Below are 22,289 nucleotides of genomic sequence, written 5' to 3'. Positions count from 1 at the left end.
AAGTACAATTTCCGAGCCCTGTTACTGTTCGCTTCTTCTGTTCTACACTTTGTTTCGAGATTTTTTGCTTCTTGTAGGTCTTAAGGTGATTTCGCCTCTTGATACGCTGGATCATTCCGACACTCGTTCCTGTTTTTTTTTTTGCCCAAATCATGTATTGACATTGATTTGTTCTTCATGATTAGAGATACTACTTTCTGGTCCAGTTTCGGGTTGGAAGAACCGGGGTTTCTGCTTCTTCCTGGCAGCTCACTAAAATAATAGTGTTCTCCAAACTTATTAATGATGGTTTCAACACTGGAATGATGAATAACAAACTGCTTCGCCAATTTTCGCATAGTAATACCCTTCTCACTTAGCCATGTGTCCAGAACTTTAATTTTCACTTCCTTTTCAATACGCGACATTTTGAAAACGCAGAATTTCAACCGCCAAACAAGTAAACAAACGAAAGCTGACAGTCAAACGCACAGCTTGCTGTGATCTAAGCATAAAAAACCATCACAAATACAAGCGTACAACACAAATGTATGTGGATAGTTTTTTTTCGATACACTCCTTATTCCAAAAACCAGGAATTTTCATCTCGCAAAACAGGAAAAACCATGAAAAAACCGGGAAAATGATGTCGGCAATTCAATGGCCACCTTGTTAAAACTGTTTTCACTTGAACAAAACAGTAAAGATTCAGGGAATATATATATATATATATATATATATATATATATATATATATATATATATATATATATATATATATATATATATATATATATATATATATATATATATATATATATATATATATATATATATATATATATATATATATATATATATATATATATATATATATATATATATATATATATATATATATATATATATATATATATATATATATATATATATATATATATATATATATATATATACATCTACTTTGAGACTACTAGAGCCCGGTTTCCGGTTTGGAGAAAACTCCATAAACGGAACTTACTTCGATTTTTGAGCAACGGTTAAACCCGTTTTCAAAATCATGATTCAAATGAAAGCTCAATTTCATCCAGATCTGACTTCCGGTTCCGAAATTATAGGGCAATAATGATGCAAAATCGGTACGTGCTGTTACGGAGGAAAAAAATGTTGACTGAATTTTCTAGTGATGTTTTTGAAAATATAAGTAATATGAGAAAGGCATCATTACACCACTAGGTGGGTTAAAAAGGTTTTCGTTATATAATAGTTGAATCGATCGATATATTATAAATTACTTATTCATCGTAAAGATAAAATTGGAAAAACTGACCAATGAATGCAACAATCCGACAACTAGTGTCGGACTAATATTTCATGGAATTAAAAGTTTTCAGTGAGTGAATATGCACAGAGGAAATGATTTGCTTCTCCCGTGCATTATTTTTTTTGGTTCATTTGTGCGTTTTCACTCATTTGGTTAATCACGAAGTGCAACTACGGGCGGTCTTCTTCTGCTCAGCTTAGCTCAAATTCTACACAGTTGGTACGATAATAGTTTGTAGAGAATATAGCTCGCTTTCGTAAATGCCGGGAAAGTGCAAAAAAATTAAGTTTAGGCAGAAGTTCGGATGAATCAACCCGATGTGTGACGATGTAATGTACAAATGAGACCATTATCTGTTCTCGGCGTTCTTCTAGTGTATGGATGTCAATGAATTTTATTTAAAATTAATTCAAAATCTCTTATTCTGATACATCTTTCTATTGTTTGTGCGCCTAGTTTAACTGTAATATCAGATGTGTTTTGTTTTCTACTGGAAGCGATTACTTTACATTTATTAACGTTTAATTTCTAAAGGCCTTTGTTTTTATTTCTAGAAAGATCTTCATGTTATCGGCATATTTCAAAAGTTTTACGTGCTTTAAAATAAGAGATATATCGTTCACAAATGAAATAAATAAGAGAGGGCCTTGATAAGAGCCTCGTGGAACTCCTGAAGTGATTAGAAGCCATTTAAGTAGTCCATGGCGAATCCTTTTTTTTGTAGTTTGAATAATAACATAGACATATCAATGCGATCAAATGTTTTGCACAAATCAGTATAGAGTGGTAAGTAAGTAGGATTTTTTCCTTAGATTATGAAAAATGCTGGTCATGAGTGATTCAATGGTAAGCCAAAACAAGAATATTGCTAGTTCGAACGATAAACGATCTATTTTTTTCATAAATACGAGAAGAGCTGATTTATGTAGCTCTTTCATAATATCTTGAACATTAATATGATGAATATTAATGTCACCAACATATTCTGGGAAGAATTTCTTTGAAATAAGTGTCAAATATCTTCCTGCTTTTTCGATTTATTTGAAACTAATGTAAACGGACCATATTTTTTACCGTTTTGTATAGATTTTCCATAGTTAAAATGTGTGAAAAGTTTAATTTGAATCGGAATATGCAGAAAATGATGATTTTCTGTCCATTTCTGGAATTACTCAGTTGAATTTTTTAAGTTTTAATTGAATATCAAGAAAATTTCCAGACTGACTGAATATTATTCTAATTGTTCAGTTCATAGATTGTCGCTAGGTGCAAGAACTGTCTGTATTCGGCAAACTTCTAGTATCTTCCGTCCGAATAAGTCGCAAAATTAAACGGCACTGAATATACAGTCAATTATGGTTCTTCTTGATAAACGCAAAAGTAGGTTTCGTCCCGGGTTGACGGTTCAATGCATAGGACACTGGTCTTACAAGCCAGCTGTCGTATGTTCGAGCCCCGACCTGGAAGGATTCTTAGTGTTAGTAGGATCCATAGTACTAGCCATGCAATGATCCTGTACGCTAAGAATCGGCTGCGAAGTCTGTTGAAACAGAAAGGCCAAATTCCACGGAAGGAATGTAATGCCAAGACTTTGCTAGGTTTCGTTTATGATTTTCCGCTCATCGACAGCGACTAAAAATTGCATTTGTTTTTTCGCAGTAGTCTAAGTAATTATTCCACTGGTCTGTTATCAAATTAATTCTGCATCGATTGCGACTGAATGTTTCAAACGCTTTGTTCGTTATTGGTAGTAAATTAGAGTCAATTATTTTTATCGACTCTAAGCTGAGTCTTCACATTTTAGAAAAATTCATTTCAAGAATCTTTTGCATCGTCTGTCCTTTCGAGGACCAATAAATCGATCCCAAAATACATTTTTCCGTTGTTGAAATCATCCAATCTCAAGCCAAAAAATTTATTCATAATTACGCATATCAGAGTTGTTCCTTTTTGGTTATAAATTTGATTAAAAAGGATTTTTTTTGCAAAGTCTTAAACTTGAAATAAATCATTTTTGGCAAAGAGTAAAACTTGAAATAAATCATCAGTCATTCCCAAAAAGGTCGTAATCACCCTCAGTGCATGGCAGCACGCGAGCCATTTCGTTTTGCTGCCGCAGTTGCAGAGTGAGTTTGGGAATCATTTGTCTAAGACTGGTAATTAAAAAATGTTTTTTGATAAAGAAAAACTGTCTGCTTGTGAATCTATAGGCTTGTTTGCCACAAAAACCTTATTTTGTTTGTTGATGGCAGCAAATACCTTGCCAGATAATGAACTTTCTTAAAATAGCCAAAAACGTATACAAACTTGCTAGGGACATCTCCTCGACCAGTGATGTCGACCAGTAATCCATTTTCACGTACTTTTCGTCGTCCATGAATAAATTTTCTTCGTATTCTTAAGAAGTATTGTTACCTCATTGGAATCTACTTGTGTGATGGCGGTTGTCTTATCTTTAAGATGAAGAAAATTTGTAAAAAAAATCGATTTTGTAAAAATTTTTCCCTTGGTGGATTCTCTAAATAGTTTTGTAACACCTAAATAATTTTTTTTAAATCAAATAACGTCGATTTTCGTTTCCATTAATTATATCATATTATATGAAAAAATTTTCAATACTGAAAGAGGCAACGTTATAAAACTAACTGCTATCAAAACGTTTCTTATCTGAAAGCTAGGAGCTTTTCTCGGCTACACCATTTAGATTGTTCATTGTTCTGAGTGAATACTTTCATATGGTTTCTAACGAATTTCATCTAACATATAATGAGTAGTTCAGTTCACTATCATTTTAACGCAGTATAAAGAAAATTGCCACCACAAATTGCTGCACGAATTTTCGTAAATTTCATTAGACGGCTGTATCAACTTTCGCCGTTTTTTTTTCGCCTAATGGTCGCGACCGATCGACCGACCGACTGACTGTCTGCCTGGCTGCAGGCCAGGGTAACAGGTTTGCATCAACGGCAACGGCGTCTTCCTTCCTTTCCGTCGATCCAGCACAGAAGATTTGTACGGAAATCCAGTTTCAATTAAAGCCATAACCGCAAAATATTTTTCCACGGAACACCCCCTAGTGCGAGATGCGAGTGCACACACTTGGATAAACCGACGATGATAATTGCATACCACCTACACAACCTCCATTCCAACTATCAGTTGGTGGAACGGACGAAATCGACGGGCGGAAAATGTTTCCCCCATATCGGTATAACTGGCTCGGTGGAAACAGCAAAAAAAAAACGGCGAATAAGCAACAAGTGGAAAAAGAGTAAAACTAAAAAAAAACGCTGAAATTAAAACTTTCATTGCCACCCATAACTTACCACGATAGCCAATCAAAAATGATAACAACATGACAATTAATTAATTCTGGTTCGTTTCAGCCTACTGATTCGCCTGCCGTTTCGCGTACCGCAGGGCTCAATTTGTTTCATTAGGGAACCAATTTTCATTCATCACACGTTTCATCCCATTTTATTTCTGCTTCGGTGCAGTATCATTTGAGAGTAATTTTCGGTTTATCGTTGTCATTGATACCTTCGATAAACTGAAACGTTTGGCAATTTAGTTCAAAACCGCTTATTTGTTAACGATTCCTTCCGACAATCGGTCAATCTGTCCGACACTTCCAGCCTAACCAGGCTTGTCGCCTTTTGCTGTCAAACTGTCAAGCTGCCAAATTCAATCACAATAAGCAGTGATGTGACACGCTTCCCGGGTCCACTACTTGTGTCTTGTCGCGTCACGGATCGAAAGTGCAGCGTTTTGGCACCGCCATTTCTCACTTCCACCCCCCTTCACCCGGTTATGTGTGGTCAGCATGAACAAGTATGCGCTTACTGTTGCCTTCTCGGGAGCCTGATACGATGTGGAAGTGTCGCATCTTCTCAGCGCCTCTGGCTATCCAACTCTGACCATTCACTCGGTAAGGTTCGTGTACTTCGAGAAGGATGTGCTCGCGCACCCGAAGAGAACTGGATAACAAAAACGAATGTTGTGTGGTTGTAATAGTAACAAATATGACAGTAATCGTTTATTAAATTGTGTATTTTTTTTATCATTAGTGATCTTGTTAAAAAAATCTTCCTCCGGTAAATAACCAAAGTGGTTTAGGCCTGGATAAACTACAGAATGCGTTATTTCTTATGTCGTTATATTAACAATTTAAAAGATCGATATTTGACAATAGTTTGACATGACTGTAGCTGTTTTGGAAACGTCATTTCAGTATAATTTCTACCATTCTTATTGTACAGTGTCTTTATTTTAGCGCGTTTTTTTTCGATATGAAGAGATTCATGATAAAAAAATGGACTAGATTTACAATTCCCCGCTGAATTCAAGTCAATCGGTTAGTTATTATAGTTGTAGAATGTTACAATATTAACATAAGAAATTAACATTGATTGAAACTAGAGATGGCCAAAACAGTTCATTTAAAGAAAAACCGTTCAGAACTTGATAGTTGTACTGAAAGAATTAGTTCTTCTGAACGTTCTTCAGAAATTTTTAAAATTTCTACAAAAGCCGTTCAAGAGCATACTGCGTGGCGTCCTAGCTCAGCTGAACAGACTCGGCTCTTCTGTTCAATTGGGATGTTTCTTACTGTGTTTCTCATGCTGGGTAGTTTAATTGACAAAACAATTTCTCCGGGTAGGACTTAGCTACGGGTTCGAGTTCCGTCTCTGCGGTAGCTTTTTCGCAGCTTTCGTTTCATAGTTGTGCATTGAGGTCTCTTTTTTTGATTCCAAATGTCTTTGAAACGGTGAGGTATGGTGCAATCTCAAAAAACATTTAAAAAAACGACTCAAGAAGAATTTGAGACCGCGTAACTTCGGAATTCGCGTGGAAAATGAACCGCAAAAATGACGATTTTTTTATGCCAAATGTCTCAGAAATGCATGAAACGAGATCTGGTGTATAACAAAACCTCAGATATTTACCAGATGCTATTTAAATATAGCAATGTCGTAGTTACATTTCATAGTGTAGAGAAATTAACCTACGAATAGTACACAACCTATGCTGCAAGACTACGAAGCTTTTTCTGTTGTACACAATGTCAGATACAAGATATTAGTAGAGCTTCGTACCGAAATAAAGTATAAGTGTTATCGAATGAACTTCACACTGTACACCAATATAGGATTGATTATACTATGGCGGATTTAGAAGTGTCATTGCGCGTAAAAATATTAAGAAACAATATTTAAAACGAAAAAACAAAATACCGTTCCAGCTGATTTTATTGTTGGAATTAACTGTCTATTAATTGCTTATCAACAAAAGTTGTATTGATTTTATTGACAATATCTATGTTGATCTTTTCTATGATTTAATTTGTATAATGATACCACAAAGTTTATTGTTGAATTGAACCGTATCGGTTTTATTTCTTCTAAAGCTGAGAATTTTTTTTACCCGCGAGTGAACAGAAAAGTTTGTACGCGTTTCAAAAGGTGATAATTCATCTGTTCATTTTTTTTGACTTGGGGCATTTAAACATTTCCGGTGAACCCAATATTTCATGTCCACAACTCTAAAAATGCTGCTTCTGACCAGAGGAACAAGCTCTACAGAATCCCGATTGTAGTAGGTCTCTGCTAGAAAGGCATCGATAATTAGTAACTGTTGTTTACTGTGATAACTCGAAACTAGCTTTTAATATGCCTTTCACGTAGCCTTCCTGAGTTCGATTCCCAACCCCGCATATAAAATGAAACGAATTTCTAACCCGGGAAGGCGAATGACCGAAATGTTTCCGCCTCCTTGAAAATGATTGAATAGAAGCTGTGATCATCTTTTTTTAATTACCATGTTCGGTTGATCCGAGCGTAAAGCGCATCGTGGCCATATGGTCCAGTTTTAAATTGGAAGGATTCTTTGCATCTGCAGAACCACATAACAAGCCATGGATTTGTCCTGGGTACTTGAAGAAATAGCTGCGGAGTTTGTTGAAAAATACAGAGTTTTTCAGTCGGTCGAGTTTGACACTCTCATAAGTCTCTGAAGACAGATCTTTTTCCGTGTTTAGCAACAACAGATCGCTCCCGAAATTAGAAAACTTTTCTTGGAAACCGATATTTTGTTTTAAGAGTATGTTTGGTCGGTATTGTAGGTTTTATCCATCTCGTGGGGCCTTAAGCACTGAACCACTCCTGAGCCACTCAAAACACACAGTGCCGATTTGATGTAATCGCATGATAAAACATCCGGTTGCAGTGAAAAGCAAAATGACGAGAGCATCAAAGCTGCCTCTGTCGTGCCTGGAAAATCAAAATAGCATCGCTACCTTCAGTAGGCCCTTCAATTGCGTTGCGTTCTCGGGAAATTCAGAAGATTTAGGATTTTCATTTAACAAGCTTCATTGGAAACCGTGTTGAAAGCATGCCTTGAAGATGCCAATGCTGTTTGCAATGATGTCTGTGACTCTACTGTTAACTGATTGATTGTTATAGAAACCTTTTTCAAATAACGCTCTTTAGAGGAATGTTGAATTCATTACTTGTAGACAGAAATGTCCATCTCCTCTGTGTGATGAAGAGCAAGTATAATTTCTCCCCTCGCACTGACAACATCAACGAGAGCTTTTCTCTTTCAAACAAATACACCACTGTAATATAAAGTGTGCACGCATCATGAGAGCGAGTATTTATTCTTCTTCTTATTGCTAGAGCAGAGCTCTGAAATTCTCTGAGGTGGATGAAGATATTTTCTCCGAAGTGTGCACGTCGGTGAGGACTCTGGTGTACGGTTCGCATGAGAGAAGCGTGGGCACGCATATTCAGCAAAAGCGTGTTATAACGTTAGAATTTAGTTTTTCTTTACTGCGAAAAAGATTGTCATAGCAAGGCCATCGTTACCTTCTATAAATTTAAAAATTAAACCACAGAAGTGTTCGCTCACTAGCACGCACCAGTGGTCACTTAGGTGTATTTGGGCGACAGCGCGTGAGAGCGATTCATGCGAAGAGAATGTGTTTCACTCGCACCAGCTGCTTTAACCACAAGCACACACTCAAATTCTGTCTATTCGACACTAAGAAGGAGAGCGCTTTACTTTTTGTGTGATGTACGCTTCTCCCATCCCCTGTGTAGACAAGAATCTTACACCAGCGCGTAAAACTCTGGTGAAATGCCATCACTGCTTGTAGAAGATATTTGAAGGATCTCTACCACCTTTGAAGCTACCAGAAACGCTGTGTCTTCATCAATCACGTTGTGTTATCCGTTTGACGAGATTGTTCCAGAACAATTTACTTGGTAGATCTGTTACACTCTCTAATTGAAGGCCATATAGTTTTACGGTAATTGAATCTAGATATTTATTCGCAAAATCTTCTCATGATTTCCTGAGAGATCAACCCGTTAGCGTTAGGATTTATCGTTTGTTTTTGTCAATCATTTTGACTATTGTAATCTGTTGATAGGAAAGATGAGGAGGTTTTACGCTTGCTGGAGAAAGAAAGAGAGAGAGAGAGATTGTGGATTTCAGCTCCAACGGACTGTTCCCTGCTTCCAAATGCATACTATAAAACCGTTTATTTTTTTTCATCATCAAAACGTCTGCTGGACCTGATATTAACACAATTTCCCGTAGTCATAGAACCTGTCATCGTTCGTATCTTGTATAAATAAATTATTTTCTCTTCAATAATACAAATATTAAAATGAATACATTTGCAATTCTTAGAATAACCAAATATAGTATTAAAATACCAAGTGTGTCAGCTAATAAAAGTGAATTTTTTGAATGGAAATAAATGTTGATTGGAAGTAATAGATTCAAGACACAGGGTGGGTCATTTGAAGTGGAAGCAAAAATATATGAAAAAAAGCATTTATATTGTAATTTCGATTATAAATTATTTTGCTTCAAAGAGATATGTTACAGCTATGTTTTGAAAATGATATCGCGGAAATGGCCACCTTTGGTCTTTTTTCGGAATTTTTCATCGTTTTGGCCGATGTATCTGTCGACATGGCGGCGATTTCAAGTCGTATGTTGTCTGTGAGTTGAGGTATGGTTCGTGGTTTATCAGCGTGTATTTCAAATAGTCCCACAACAAACAGCTTATGACGTCAAAATGGGTGATCTGGGAGGCCAGTCAAAATCACCGATTGTCGATATGACTCGTCCGGAGAATAATGGTCGTAACAAATCGATTGTTAGTCGAGCTGTATGCCATGTTGCACCGTCCTGTTGAAACCAGTAGCCCTTAAAACCATTTTCACGAACAATGGGAATCACAAAATCATTTATCATGGCACGATAATGAACGCCATTAACAGTTTTCGTTGCTTCGTCTCGAAAGAAAAAGGGATCAATAACCATATTTGCACAAACACCACATCAAACTGTAACTGTTTGGTCGTATAGAGGCTGTTCCGCAATTGACTGAGGATTTTCGGTGGCAGAGAACCGACAATTTTGCTTATTAACGCATCCATTTTACGTGAAATGTGTGTCGTCCGACATGATGTTTTTCCGCCATAATTTAGCCTTGTTTTAAATGTAAAAATTAACTGTTTCAGTGCGTGTTTTTGTGTTTGCTGTTCCATGGTAAAATTGTCTTGGAATGACGATTCCAACGCGCTACACCATTTACTTTAGTTAAAAGTTCACAACGATTGGCTTCGAAAGCTAAGAATATATTTCATCTTTTCACCTACCTCACGAATACCCCGAGGAAAGAACTGTTCATCTGTCGAAGCGATCGAATCGTGCAGTCATTCTCCACTTCTTCATAACTAGTGGAGGGCTGTTCTGCAAATGCGCAAGACATCGATGAACACAAATAATAGTCGGAAGGGGCCATGCCTATGGAGTATGGCGGAATCGGCAAAAGTTTTCATCTGAGCTAAGAAATTATGTTTTTCAAACGTTTCCGCTATGTGTCGGAAGTGCAGTCGTACTTTTTTATATCTTGTGGAGCATTGTGGTCGTATTTTGAGCAGTGTTTGATTCAAATTTATCATTTGCTGTCAACCTGTTGGTTTTCCTTAACTTCAACTATACTCCCTCAAGTTCCACAAATGCGTTTCTCTTTTCGGTATTGCAACTGCCAATGACCTTGGTCTTGTTTTGTTTTCATACAGATTTTCGTATTCCCGTAAGGTATACTCGTTAATTTAATGAATTCTGGAAACTTACAACTAGTTGCAGAAAGCAATTTTCAAATAATAAAATAAGACATGCTTTTGATAGTATATCTATTAAGAAAACCATTGTAAAATTAATCCATTTTCAACGTATATATGATTCGTATTTTCAAGCCATATACCAGTTAGCGCTAATCGATATTTACAGTTTGTAACACCTTTTTGATCGCAACATTTGTATTGCATTGTTATTTTTTTTGTTTATAGTTTATTTTACATTTTACCGGTTTTAAACTAATTGCCGTAAACTCTGCATCGTTTTCTTTTCGAAGCTATTAGCTTTTGCAGGGGATAACTATGGTTGGAAAGGGCCTGATTTTCTGCGCTGTTGGATTCTCAAAAGTAATTCCATTTCTCATCTTCCGTCGCAATATTGTGCAGAAAACACTTTGTTTCATGCCGAGAAAGCAACATTTATCTCACCGTTTTGATCTTTACCTGTTATCTATCATTCAGTTCATGAGGAATCAATTTCCGCACCTTCAGAATCTTTACCATGAAGTGTAGATGATCAGAAATGACTCTGCGAGTAACATTTAACCTCTCCTTCATTTGATTTCAATTATGAGAATTATCTTCAATCAATCTTTGCAATTCGCCATTAAGAATTCGAAGGGAGTTGACAGCACTTAATTTTTAAAACAAAGTAATGAATCAACATTTTCCGTAAATGATCTTTACTTGGCAAGAATTTCGACATGATCCCTTTACTAAATATATAAATTGCAAGTTGAGCAAAACAACAAGGGTTTTTGGGACGTGATGTTACAGTAAAAAATGAAATAATAGATTCAACTTACCCTCGGCATCTTAGAGCTAAGGCAGTGTGCCTTTAAAAATATATCATTGAATAAAAAACAGCTTCAACGGTAAAATAAATCCTGCATTTTTACCTGACACATTATTTTTATAATTGGATACTACTTTTCTTCCAAAAGTTCCCGTATTCAATTTTAATTTATTTGATATTTCTTCCGTTGAATCTATTCTATTCTATTCAAAATGCAAGATTTTAAACCAAATTCTGTTCTTTTGCGAAAGTTTTATTTTTTTTCTATTCAAAGAAAAGTGCTACTAAAGTTCGATACGTTTGGCGAGGTGGCTCTGTCGAACATATTGTGAACACTTCAAAAATGTAAATTTTGATGTATGGTGGTAGAGGAAAGAAAAGTTGCCGAATAAGAACTATGACAGGATCTACACGCTACTCGACCAAGACCAATTCTACACGTAAGAGAAACTGGCAGAAGCATTTTAAGTTATTCAATTAATGAGGAACCAGGAGAACGATACCAAACTCGATTTGAAGCGAACTCTGAAGGATAAATCCCAAGTAGCAAATGTAACTTATTGAACTTTCAAAATGTTTTACAATTGATTTAGAAATGTTATTTATGTTTGATATGTTCAGAAAGATTTTTAAATATTTTAAAATTGGTTGTGCAACTTATCACTGTTAAGTTTCACAATACTACCGAAAAAACCACTGCAGAACAACTTTGAGTACATCTAAAACAATTGTGCAGTCAATCACCAACCTGTTTATGCTTCACTAAAGTTCTGCAAAAAAAATCACATCGTCATGTGAAACGGGAGTAACTATAACAATTGTGCAAATTATCAAAAACTTTCCAAACGGCTGTCATAATTGTAGCGGACACAATATACGTCGAAATTGCTTTAAATTTCTTGTGAAAGAAAAATTAGTGAAATGATTGATGCTCTCCGCAAGGCAAAAATGATTAGCCGAATTGATAACCTTGCTGTAAAAAATATGTTTCTGCTGAGCCCGCATAGTTTTGGCTGTCTCGTGAATTTTTAGCTCAGTGTGTGCAGTTTTCTTCAGTTTTAGAAAAAACAATGATATAAAATCTAAAACCTGCAAAAAAGTTGTGCAAGATTTATCTGTTTGAATTGAACGCAAAACTTGCAGACATGACATTATTATCATAAAAGTTACAGGAATACAGCATTACATACGCAATGAAAACAAAAATCAATCAGATAAATTGGATCAGATAAATATCAGGTTTTCATCTCACGAAAAAAACAAGCGGTCCTGACATCACTTTTCTAAGATATTGAACGAAAAGTTAATGTCATCAGAGTTACTCCCATAGTTATATATTACCGCTTGTGCAACTTGTTTTTGCAACTACAGCACACGGACTTAATAAAATAATACCTACATTGCGTATCACAAAAGTCGGGTTCGCTAAGATGAAGGACTATACTGTATTGTTGTTTAATTCAACTAGAAGATTGAAACTGATAAAAAAAAAACAAAACGTGGAGCATTTCTTTTCGAAATATTAACATGTTAATGTTTCCTGTTATTTAGATAATATATGTCATTACGTTGGGTGAACCATTTTCTACATTAGTTTGATCAAAATCGTCTGAAAATTTTAAGAATGTTTGAATACACTTATTTTAAACACCATTCCGATGATTCTCATTCAATATAATAGACTGTTATTTTCACAGTAATTGGTGCACAATCATGGCTAACCCCTAAATGATTAAAAACCCGTTAATTCAAAGGTGCTTGAAAATTTCGGCCGTACGAATACATGTTTCACCATAAAAATGCAGTTCGTTGTCGATTTTTCAATTACAAAAACACAAAAGATCAATTCTACAACATGTAGCATTATCATTTTTCATGTGCAGGCTATTTTACAAGATCTATGTTTGTGTTAAGAGCCGTTGTATTAAAAATCAAATGTGAAACTTATTCATTAGAAATTAAGTTTGCATGTTTTTGTAAACGTCATTCCATTTCTTGTTTACATTACGTAGTAGTTCTCACGAGTTTCACAATTGTTTTTTCACTGATTTTATTACTGCCTTTGTGTTGGGATCGAGGCATGAGTTTTTGTATCAGTTATATGTTGCACAACACAGAAAAGTTGCGCTTTTTCCATAACACAACAGTTATCAGAATAGTAATATAAACTAACTTGATAAATTGCACAATCGGTAGAAAAATACAGGACAGCAACTTAACATGCTACTTGGGATGGCTGTAATACAAGAAAAAACACAATATGGTAAATTTACAGCATGACAATGCTTGGTCACACTCTTGCAAAGTGATCGAAAAAATTCTTAGATCTACTTTTGCACAGCAACAAATCGTCCCAATCTCCTATTTCTAGGAGTTTACAACACACTCTGATAGATGATAGCTTGCTTGTTACAGATTCACTGATAAACCGACACAGCAACCGAACTGCTAACATTTGCAACCGTTTCGTTATCCATCGCAGTTCGGTCGCCTTGGCTGTTTAGTGGCTGGTTGGTCGGTTGGTTGGTAGGCCTGTGAAATGAGAGCAAACACGACAGCGTACAACCGAACGACACGATCGGCGTACGGCGACAGAGTGGAAAAAAAACAGTAAAACAGACGAAATTGAAACCGACGACCGAGTGCAGAAATGGCAAACTGTTTGGAAGCTGGCCGCAGTCAGTTTGAGTAATGGAAAACAAGAGGAAATTTGATAATTTCTTCGCACCGGTTGCCTACCGGTAGAATCCTAATGAATTGGATCGCAATTGTGGGACAAGTGACCTCTGACGGTTACAAATTGACTCCCGGAGCGAAAGTCAATCGCGAGCCTCACTGGCGGTCTACCATGCGGTATGTCCATGCTCGTGTCGTACCATAAATCAAAGCAAAGTCCAGTCACAGTCAGTCCACAACGGAAGGGATAACGGCAAACCGCACATAATCGCATATTCGCACCCCGGGGTGGGAGTCAAAAGTCGCGCGGCGGTCTCTTTGTGAATGGTGTTCGCAAAACAAAAAAAATACAACGACGCTGACCATGCACTGGCACTGAAATGTACTGCGCGATGCATACTGTGAAAAGATCATCAACGCATCATTACATTCGCTCGCACGGATGGACTCTGATTACGGTTATCCCTGCTAAGTACGAATCACAGCTGGGGCGACTGGAGCAAAGAGGGGTCATGGAAAAAAAACAACACTCGCTCCTGCTGGGCTCACTTGGTTGTTGTTTTGGCTACCGGTTGGTTTGAGTTATGATCAGCGTGTTTCAGCTTTCTGTGACGCGGGAGACGCTGAACAAATGGAATGCGAATCCTCGCGAATTCTGAGCTGACGATCCGTTTCCTAAACTGTCCCACCTCCAATTCCCTCAGTCAATTACATTCGATACTAATTGATTTTAAATTACTGCAATTCTCGCCAACCCCGGGCCGGGTCTCATGTGTCAACCGTGAAATTGAAACAAATTATGCACCTTGGCGACAACTTGCACCGTTCGCTTTCGTTGCCATTCCTTTTTTTGCCTCGCCCCACATTTCGCTTAATGACCCATCAACCGCGCCGGTGAAGCTGCGTACCGCCGACGTGGCTGGTGGTCAACGCAGGCGTTTAATGAAGTGATTAACCTTTTCTCGATTCTTCCTTCTTCGTGTTCTTTACGTTCACGGTGCGGTCCCAGGTGTAGTCACCGGGGCGGGCTGGTAGAATTGCAGCAGTTGTGAACTGCACTTACCTTGTGGGCTCGGATGGAGATGCCCTCTGAGCAAGCTAGTGTTACGTCCACCAGACTCTCGTCCTGCAGCAATTGGCTAAACACCCCTAACAGGTTGGATTGATGATTGTTCCACCTCAAGCAGTAATGCTCACTGCCCATGTCGGTGACAGCTTACGCTGCTGAAATGAAAAGAATGGGAAAAGAGAAAACGGTAAGAAAACGGTGAGTGATGGTTGGTGATTTGCGAAGGAGAAGCGAAATATTTGTGATAACATCTTGGTCCAGGTGCAGTTGTATTGGCTTTTCATAACTATTTTCTTTTCCTAGGAAATGATAAAGTACATGTTTTATAGTTTTCATTGTACCACACAATTTGTTTAATATGCGGTTCGATTAAAGAGAGTAATTTTTGTTTCTCTCGGATAAAGCCTGTCCACGTAAAATTTCGGTAATTTTTCTTTCAGTTTAGATTTCGGATTGTTCCACGGATCGCTGAAACATTTGAAAAACATATGAATGCTGAATTTTTTCGACTTTTTTTAGGGGTACAACAACTTTACATTCTTGTTACATTTAGTAAAATTAGTGTCGAATCAAGTACGCAACAACAGCAAAGTCCGGCCAAACATCGAACATATACTCTATTTGCTTTAAGGGGTAAGGCCACCATGCACGTCAAAACAAAAAATAGAACAACTTCAGAAACGTTTTCCGGAAATATAGTGAAAGCTAAGGAAAGTTATTTTTAGTGTTTGATCAATTGTACTCTAACGTACAGAAAAAAAATTGTTACATAATTCCGATAAAAATAACCTCTTCATGGCCAAGTTGCTGCGGCTAGTTTTCCGGGAGGTCCAAAACGGGTCCAAATTGAAACCTGGAACATGAACCAAAGTTTTTTTTTAAATATATATCATAAACTAGTGTACCACGTAGGGGATTTCGAAAATACTAGTTTTTCGAAAAATTATGAGCACACAAGTGAAAAGTTCATTTTTTATATGAAAATATTGTACGGGGTATACTAGATAATGTGTTTATAAAAGTCGATAAGGATTTGTGGTTGCCATTATTGAAAGTTCCATGGTGGTCTATCCCCTTATTTTTTTTTGTATCCGACGTAACTATATCAAAAGTCGGAATGTATGCAAGTAATAGTATAGCACTTGCTGAAGCGTTCGCTTGCATGCAATTATATTTATAGCGTTAAGTTTCTTTTGCGAACAGCGATGTCAGATCTATGGAAATCTCTGTAGATCTACGGATTCGTAGATTTTCTACGGATGTACGGATCCGTAAATAAAATCCACAGAAATTTGAATATTTCTACGGATATCTACGGAAATTGATACTTTTATATGAAGAACTACAGAAACTGTTTGTCTGGTGTCCAAAAAAAAGGTCGTTACATACTTTGCAGCACTGGAATTTTCGAGAAAAAGGTCAATCTGCGAAAATGACGTTACAACGATCTAGTATCGCTGTTTGTGAATGTGTAACATAGCGATTCATGGACGTGATCTGGTTATACCAGTCTTCGATTTCGTTGAAAGCAATACAGTTTTTTTTAGTTTAGTTAATTATATCTGATCCAGAGATGCCAGATAAAAATTTCAAATATCTCCAGATAGGGTAGCAAAAGTTTATATATATCACAGTTCGTGCTCGCATCTCACACGACGCAGTCGAAAATCATTTACGGTCGCAAATCATATACGGTCGAAACAACAGAAACAAAGACAATACAGTGCAGTGAACAATAGAGTGTACGGAATGGTCAAATACGATTTAACAAAGCCGGAATCTTGGCCTACAAGACCAAATTCAATTTGTATAGATTTCAAGCGTTGCTAGGTTAGACCAGCAGCAAATGAAATTGAAATCTTACTTAAAGAACGAATGCATCTAGACGCTAATAAAGTAAGTGAGATTCAATTCAACAAGGCGTCTAACTGTGTGTACATTATGTTTAAACGTGAAAGCGATGCAATTGCATTCGCTTCGGTTAACAACGAGGTGCACAGCGTTGAGTGTGAGTACATTAAATACAAAATCCCTGTGCACATGGTGGACAATGCCATACAACTACGCGTGCATGACCTTCCCGCGCAGGTCACCGATCAGTGCGTTCGGGAAATCATGTCGCAGTACGGTGAAGTTCTTTCCATCAAAAGAGAAGTATGGCGGAATTTTTTTCCCGGCATCCGAAATGGCGTGCGAGTGGTACGTATGCATCTACGTAAGGCAATTCCATCTTACATCATTTGTGGTCAAGGTGGGACACATCCGTGTAAAACGCTGACTACCTATGAAAATCAGCTGGTTACATGCCAGTTTTGTGAACAACCTGCACACTACGGTAAACCTTGCACCGAAACTGCGAAAAGGACATCTTCAATCAAAGACAAGGTCAACCGTTCAACAATGGAGACTAGTAAGCGCAGTACTCCTGTTTCACCATCAAACCAACCAGCAACTGCAACCAATGTACAACAAGGCGCATATATAGCAACTAGCAACGAGCTCAAGACTGCGAACATCAAGGAAAACGAAAAGAAGACCGAAATCAACAACAAAACCACCGATGCGGCAATGGATGACGAGACGAGTCATGAACAAAGTGCCCCTCAACCCTCGCAGGAGGGAAATGGAAGCTCCTCTCCTCCTAGAAAAAGAGTGACACGAGATCCACTTCAAAAAATGTATTATTTAAAAAATCGGCTCAATGGGCCACGTAAAGCTTGTACGCAAATAGGCCTGAATAAAAATACCTTCTAAACGAAAAAAAAAGTTTATATATCCGAAAAAAAATCTGCAGTCAGCAAGTATTTCTTGTTGGCAGCAATTTCTCTATATGATACGCTAAACTGACTTGGCGAGCTATAAAAAAAATGTTGCGACAATTTTAAAAGTCTATAAATTTTGACGAAAGTCCGCGAAAAACTCGATTTTCAAAAGTCTGCAAAACGAAAAATGTCTGCAGCACTATGTACGAAATCTGCACAAATCAGACAAATCTGCAGATCTGGCATCTATGATCGGATCTAGCAAACCTGTCAGAGCTTCCAATCGTTTTGTATAGCAGCCCTTATACGAGACAATATTATTGTCAATACAAGGAGTATTGACAATACTTTTGATCGTGTAATGGAAACTTCATTGGATTGACGAAAATATTGTCAAAAAATCAAAACTGCTTATCAATCCGACAATACTTTCTCTCCAGAGAGAATCTGTTAAATATGCGCAATGGACTCTTCTCTCAATATTTTAATATTCATTTGCAATATTTAAAGCACCAAACACTTGAATTTCTCGAAAAACTCGGACTCTAGTTATCAAGCCAATTTGAGATTTGAGGTCGATTTAGAAAACCTATTACGGTTTTTCGCCCATTTCAGTGATGGTATACAATTTTTAACACACTTTACCTTATATTTCCGGATCCGGAAGTCGGATCCAGATGAAATTCAGGAATTACGTATGGGACCACAGGACCTTTCATTTGAACCTAAGTTTGTGAAAATCGGTCGCGCCATCTATGAGAAAAACATATTTTCATTTTTTGCACATTTTACCCCATAACTCCCGAAACAGAAGTCGGATCTAAACAATATTCAGGAATTTTGTATGGGACTACAAGACCTTTCATTTGAACCCAAGTTTATGAAAATCGGTTGAGCCATCTCTGAGAAAAGTTAGTGCACTTATTTTTACATCTTTTTGCACATTTTACCCCATAATTCCGGAACCGGAAGTCGGATTCAAATAATATTCAGAAATTTTGTATGGGACTACAAGACCTTTCATTTGAATCTTAGTTTGTGAAAATCGGTTCAGCCATCTCCGAGAAAAGTCAGTGCAAAAAAACGTTACATACACCCATACGCACATACACACACATACACACACAGACATTTTGCGTACTCGACGAACTGAGTCGAATGGTATATGACACTCGGCCTCGGTTCAAAAGTCGGTTTTCACAGTGATTGCATAACCTTTCTATATGAGAAAGGCAAAAACTCTACCGAGTGGTGCACAGTGGTATATAAAGCAAAGCCTTTGTATTACATTCCTGTAGCGTAATTTGACCTTCTATTTCAACAGACTTCGCAGCCGATTCAGAGACGATGCTCGACAGGTACTTTTTTAGTTTTTATACCAATTTATTTTGAAAGACTAGAAATCAAGATGGTTAAAACAAAAATCAATTTTGATCAGAGTCCGTTCCAATGTAAAATTCAATGTAGATTCCACCATTCGAGAGCCATAAGCACTCATTCACTGCAACATTGTTGCTAACCAATGAAACAGATCACTTAGACTAAACAATGCGCATATTCCACGCATCGTTGCGTTTCCGGTAATTAAATTCAAAATTAGAACTACACTCCGTTTGAAAAATTAGATAAAATTAGTACTCATATACGTCTCTAGCATCACGTATTACAGTACAATTTATGTGTGATATGAAATGCGGGAGAGTCAAATGCAGAATCTTTTTCCCGAAATAAAATTGCTGCCAGACGACTGATGCATCCGACATAGTAACTCTAGTCTGTATACCCGGCGAACGCCCAAAATTAGGTTAAAGCCGGATATAAATAAAAGATATAAAAAAAGTAACTGCAGTCGAAAAAGTTCCACACGGCAAGTTGATTTCCGAATCAGATGCAACAACTGACTCCGACTCGGACATGAAGCTAAATCTACGGATTTCACCACAGGGAAAAGTGGCATCACTGCTTGCGACTGAAGCGTTAGCAATAGTTTGGCTTTTATTTATAGATTACCGTGCATTCGCAATCTCGCATTTGCTCTGAATGACAAATCAGAGCAGAGATGCCAGGTAAAATTTTCAAATATCTGCAGGCAGGGTATGATGAAACACATGACACGCAAAACTGATTTGACGAGCAAAAAAAAAAAAGGTCGCGGCAATTTCAAAAGTCTGTACATGTGGACGAAAGTCTGCGACAAGCTCGTTTTCAAAAGTCTGATCAACAAAAAATGTCTGCAGCCTTATATCCGAAATCTGCAGATTTACAGACGAATCTGCAGATCTGGCATCTCTGAATCAGAATGAAGCTTTCAAACTGATATGTCGCTTACCGCTTCGGAACCATCGTCTCAGCTAGGGAAAACTAGAAAGCCAGCATTGCTCGCAAATCATTAAATTTTTAATCATTTTCAATTGAATATATGTGAGTGTAGTCATTCTTATCGATGCCTAAAAATGTTTTCAATCAGTTGGTGCAAAACTGAATTTCATTTGTCGTTCTCAGAAACCATGAAAGGTTCTGAAAAGAACCTTTTTTGAAGGTGTTTGTGTTGAAGAGTGACGAGTTGAATTCGAATTCCGATGAATGCTGCTGACTTCTGTCATCTATTTCCAAGCTGACCTGTTGTCTGTGGATGAGATGCTGATCTGGTTAGCGATTATAACACATGGATCAATAAGTCCCGAGACTAAAGCAGAGATGGCGCTCGTAGTAAACCAGTAACCACGTCTTTCTAGAGTACTAACCTTTTCTTGAAACGGGTCAAAATTTTAAGTCGATCCGATCAGAAACAGCTGAGTTATCGAGGTTGGAGTAAAGTCGTTTTGTAGTTTGTTTAAAAAATGGAAAAAACCGAGTTTCGTGTTTTGATCAAACATTGTTTTTTAATGGGTAAAAACACCGTGCGAGCGAAACAATGGATTGAAAAATGTTATCCGGACTCTTGTCCATCAAAAGCAACGATTTATCGGTGGTTCGCCGAGTTTAACCGTGGTCGTACCGACACAAATGACGCGGAACGCTCGGGTAGACCTGTGGAAGCCGTTACACCGGAAAATGTGAGTGATAATGAAAGATCGTAAAGTGAAGTTCCGTGAAATTGCTGAGATGACACAGATATCATATGGAAGTGTATTTACTATCCTTCAAGAAAAATTGAGCATGGAAAAGGTTTTTTCTAAGTGGGTGCAGCGATTACTTTCGATGGAACAAAAACACCCTGCCACAAGTCGATGAAAACAATGGCGAAATTGAACGAATCGGGCTTTGATCTGCTTCCCCACCCCCCATACTCGCCAGATTTAGCCCCCAGTGACTACTGGCTCTTTGCTGATTTTAAAAAAATGCTCCAGGGTAAAAGCTTTGGCTCAAATGAGGAGGTCATCGCTGAAACTGAAGCTTATTTTGAAGCGAAAGATAATTTTTTTTATAAACATGGTATTGAAAAATTGGAAAAACGTTGGAACCATTGTATCACCCTAAAAGGTGATTATGTTGATGAATAAAAAAAATTTGCAAAAAAAATGTTGTTTCCATTGGTAGTCTCGGGACTTATTGATCCATGTGTTAGTGATCCAATGACGAAAATATTAATTCCCTGGGTTGTTCAATGATACAATAGGCCTATGATATTTACAGTATGAAATAAATCTATGGCTTTCTACATTGACATTTCTAGCAAATACGAGATCAATATATGTACCTCTAAGCGTGATAGCTTGTGTAGGAGCAGATTTCATATCCAACTTCATATACTTGCTAATTTAATCAATGAGTTTAATATTATCTTGTTGTGTTAAATCTGTATTTTTCAGGAGAAATAAAATACAGGTTAATCTGTATGTGTGACAACCCTATTTTGCACGGACTATTTCGAAACGACCACCATACTAGTATGCGGATGTGCTCCACATCAATTTTTTTCATTTTCGCATTGCGTGAGAGCATTGCCCGTCGTAAATTTTGTTCAAGTTCCATTTTGAAGAATCTGTTGTTTTTTAAAAAGACATTAAGAAAAACTTAATTTTCAATTACTTAGATTAGATTAGATCATAAAACTGAAAATATTATATTAAAATTATATTCATATTTTTCGATGCCATGTAGCAGTTGATATGTTAGATACAACAAAAATTTTGAAAAGGTGCCCCATAGTAAAGTAAGTCGTACTCGCGATAAAAAAGAGTCAAACCTACTGCAGTCAGTTGGATTTGCATGCGAAGAGACGTTCCGTGCTTCAAAGCAATTCAAAAGTATGAAAGGAAGAGAGTCATAATACTTGCTCAGAAGTCGTTAAACCGGGTTCGAATGAAGTTCATAGGATGCGCTCGTATGAACGAATTTATAAAGATGGATTTCCGACTAGTTATCGGACAGATGTTTTACTTAACCACAACGCGGGGTGGTGTTTCAGCAGCTTTTTTTTAAGTAACTATCCACACTTGAAAGTTCGCGTAACGCAACCGAACGAACTTCTAAGCACCATCTAGAATACATTGTTCACCTTATATTATGGGGTTATCTCTGA

General features: G+C 37.2%; 1 protein-coding gene across 19 annotated transcripts in view; it reads right to left on the bottom strand.

Moving 5' to 3' along the window:
• Positions 1 to 22,289, bottom strand: part of LOC131425800 (protein tramtrack, beta isoform) — a 522,944-nt gene that overhangs the window by 190,602 nt on the left and 310,053 nt on the right. For 16 of the 19 annotated variants that reach the window (XM_058587977.1, XM_058587980.1, XM_058587979.1 and 13 more), the window contains one exon: positions 14,997 to 15,157. In XM_058587977.1, the coding sequence (XP_058443960.1) occupies positions 14,997 to 15,137 (141 nt within the window). In that variant the 5' untranslated portion in view covers positions 15,138 to 15,157. The remainder of the gene's footprint in view (positions 1 to 14,996; positions 15,158 to 22,289) is intronic. The other 3 variants (XM_058587972.1, XM_058587966.1, XM_058587981.1) reach the window with 1 other exon arrangement.

The sequence above is a fragment of the Malaya genurostris genome, chromosome 1 (genome assembly GCF_030247185.1).
Source record: "Malaya genurostris strain Urasoe2022 chromosome 1, Malgen_1.1, whole genome shotgun sequence".
Classification (NCBI taxonomy): Eukaryota; Metazoa; Arthropoda; class Insecta; order Diptera; family Culicidae; genus Malaya; species Malaya genurostris.
The sequence above is the reverse complement of the archived record's forward strand: the minus strand, read 5'-3'. Positions and strand labels throughout refer to the sequence as shown.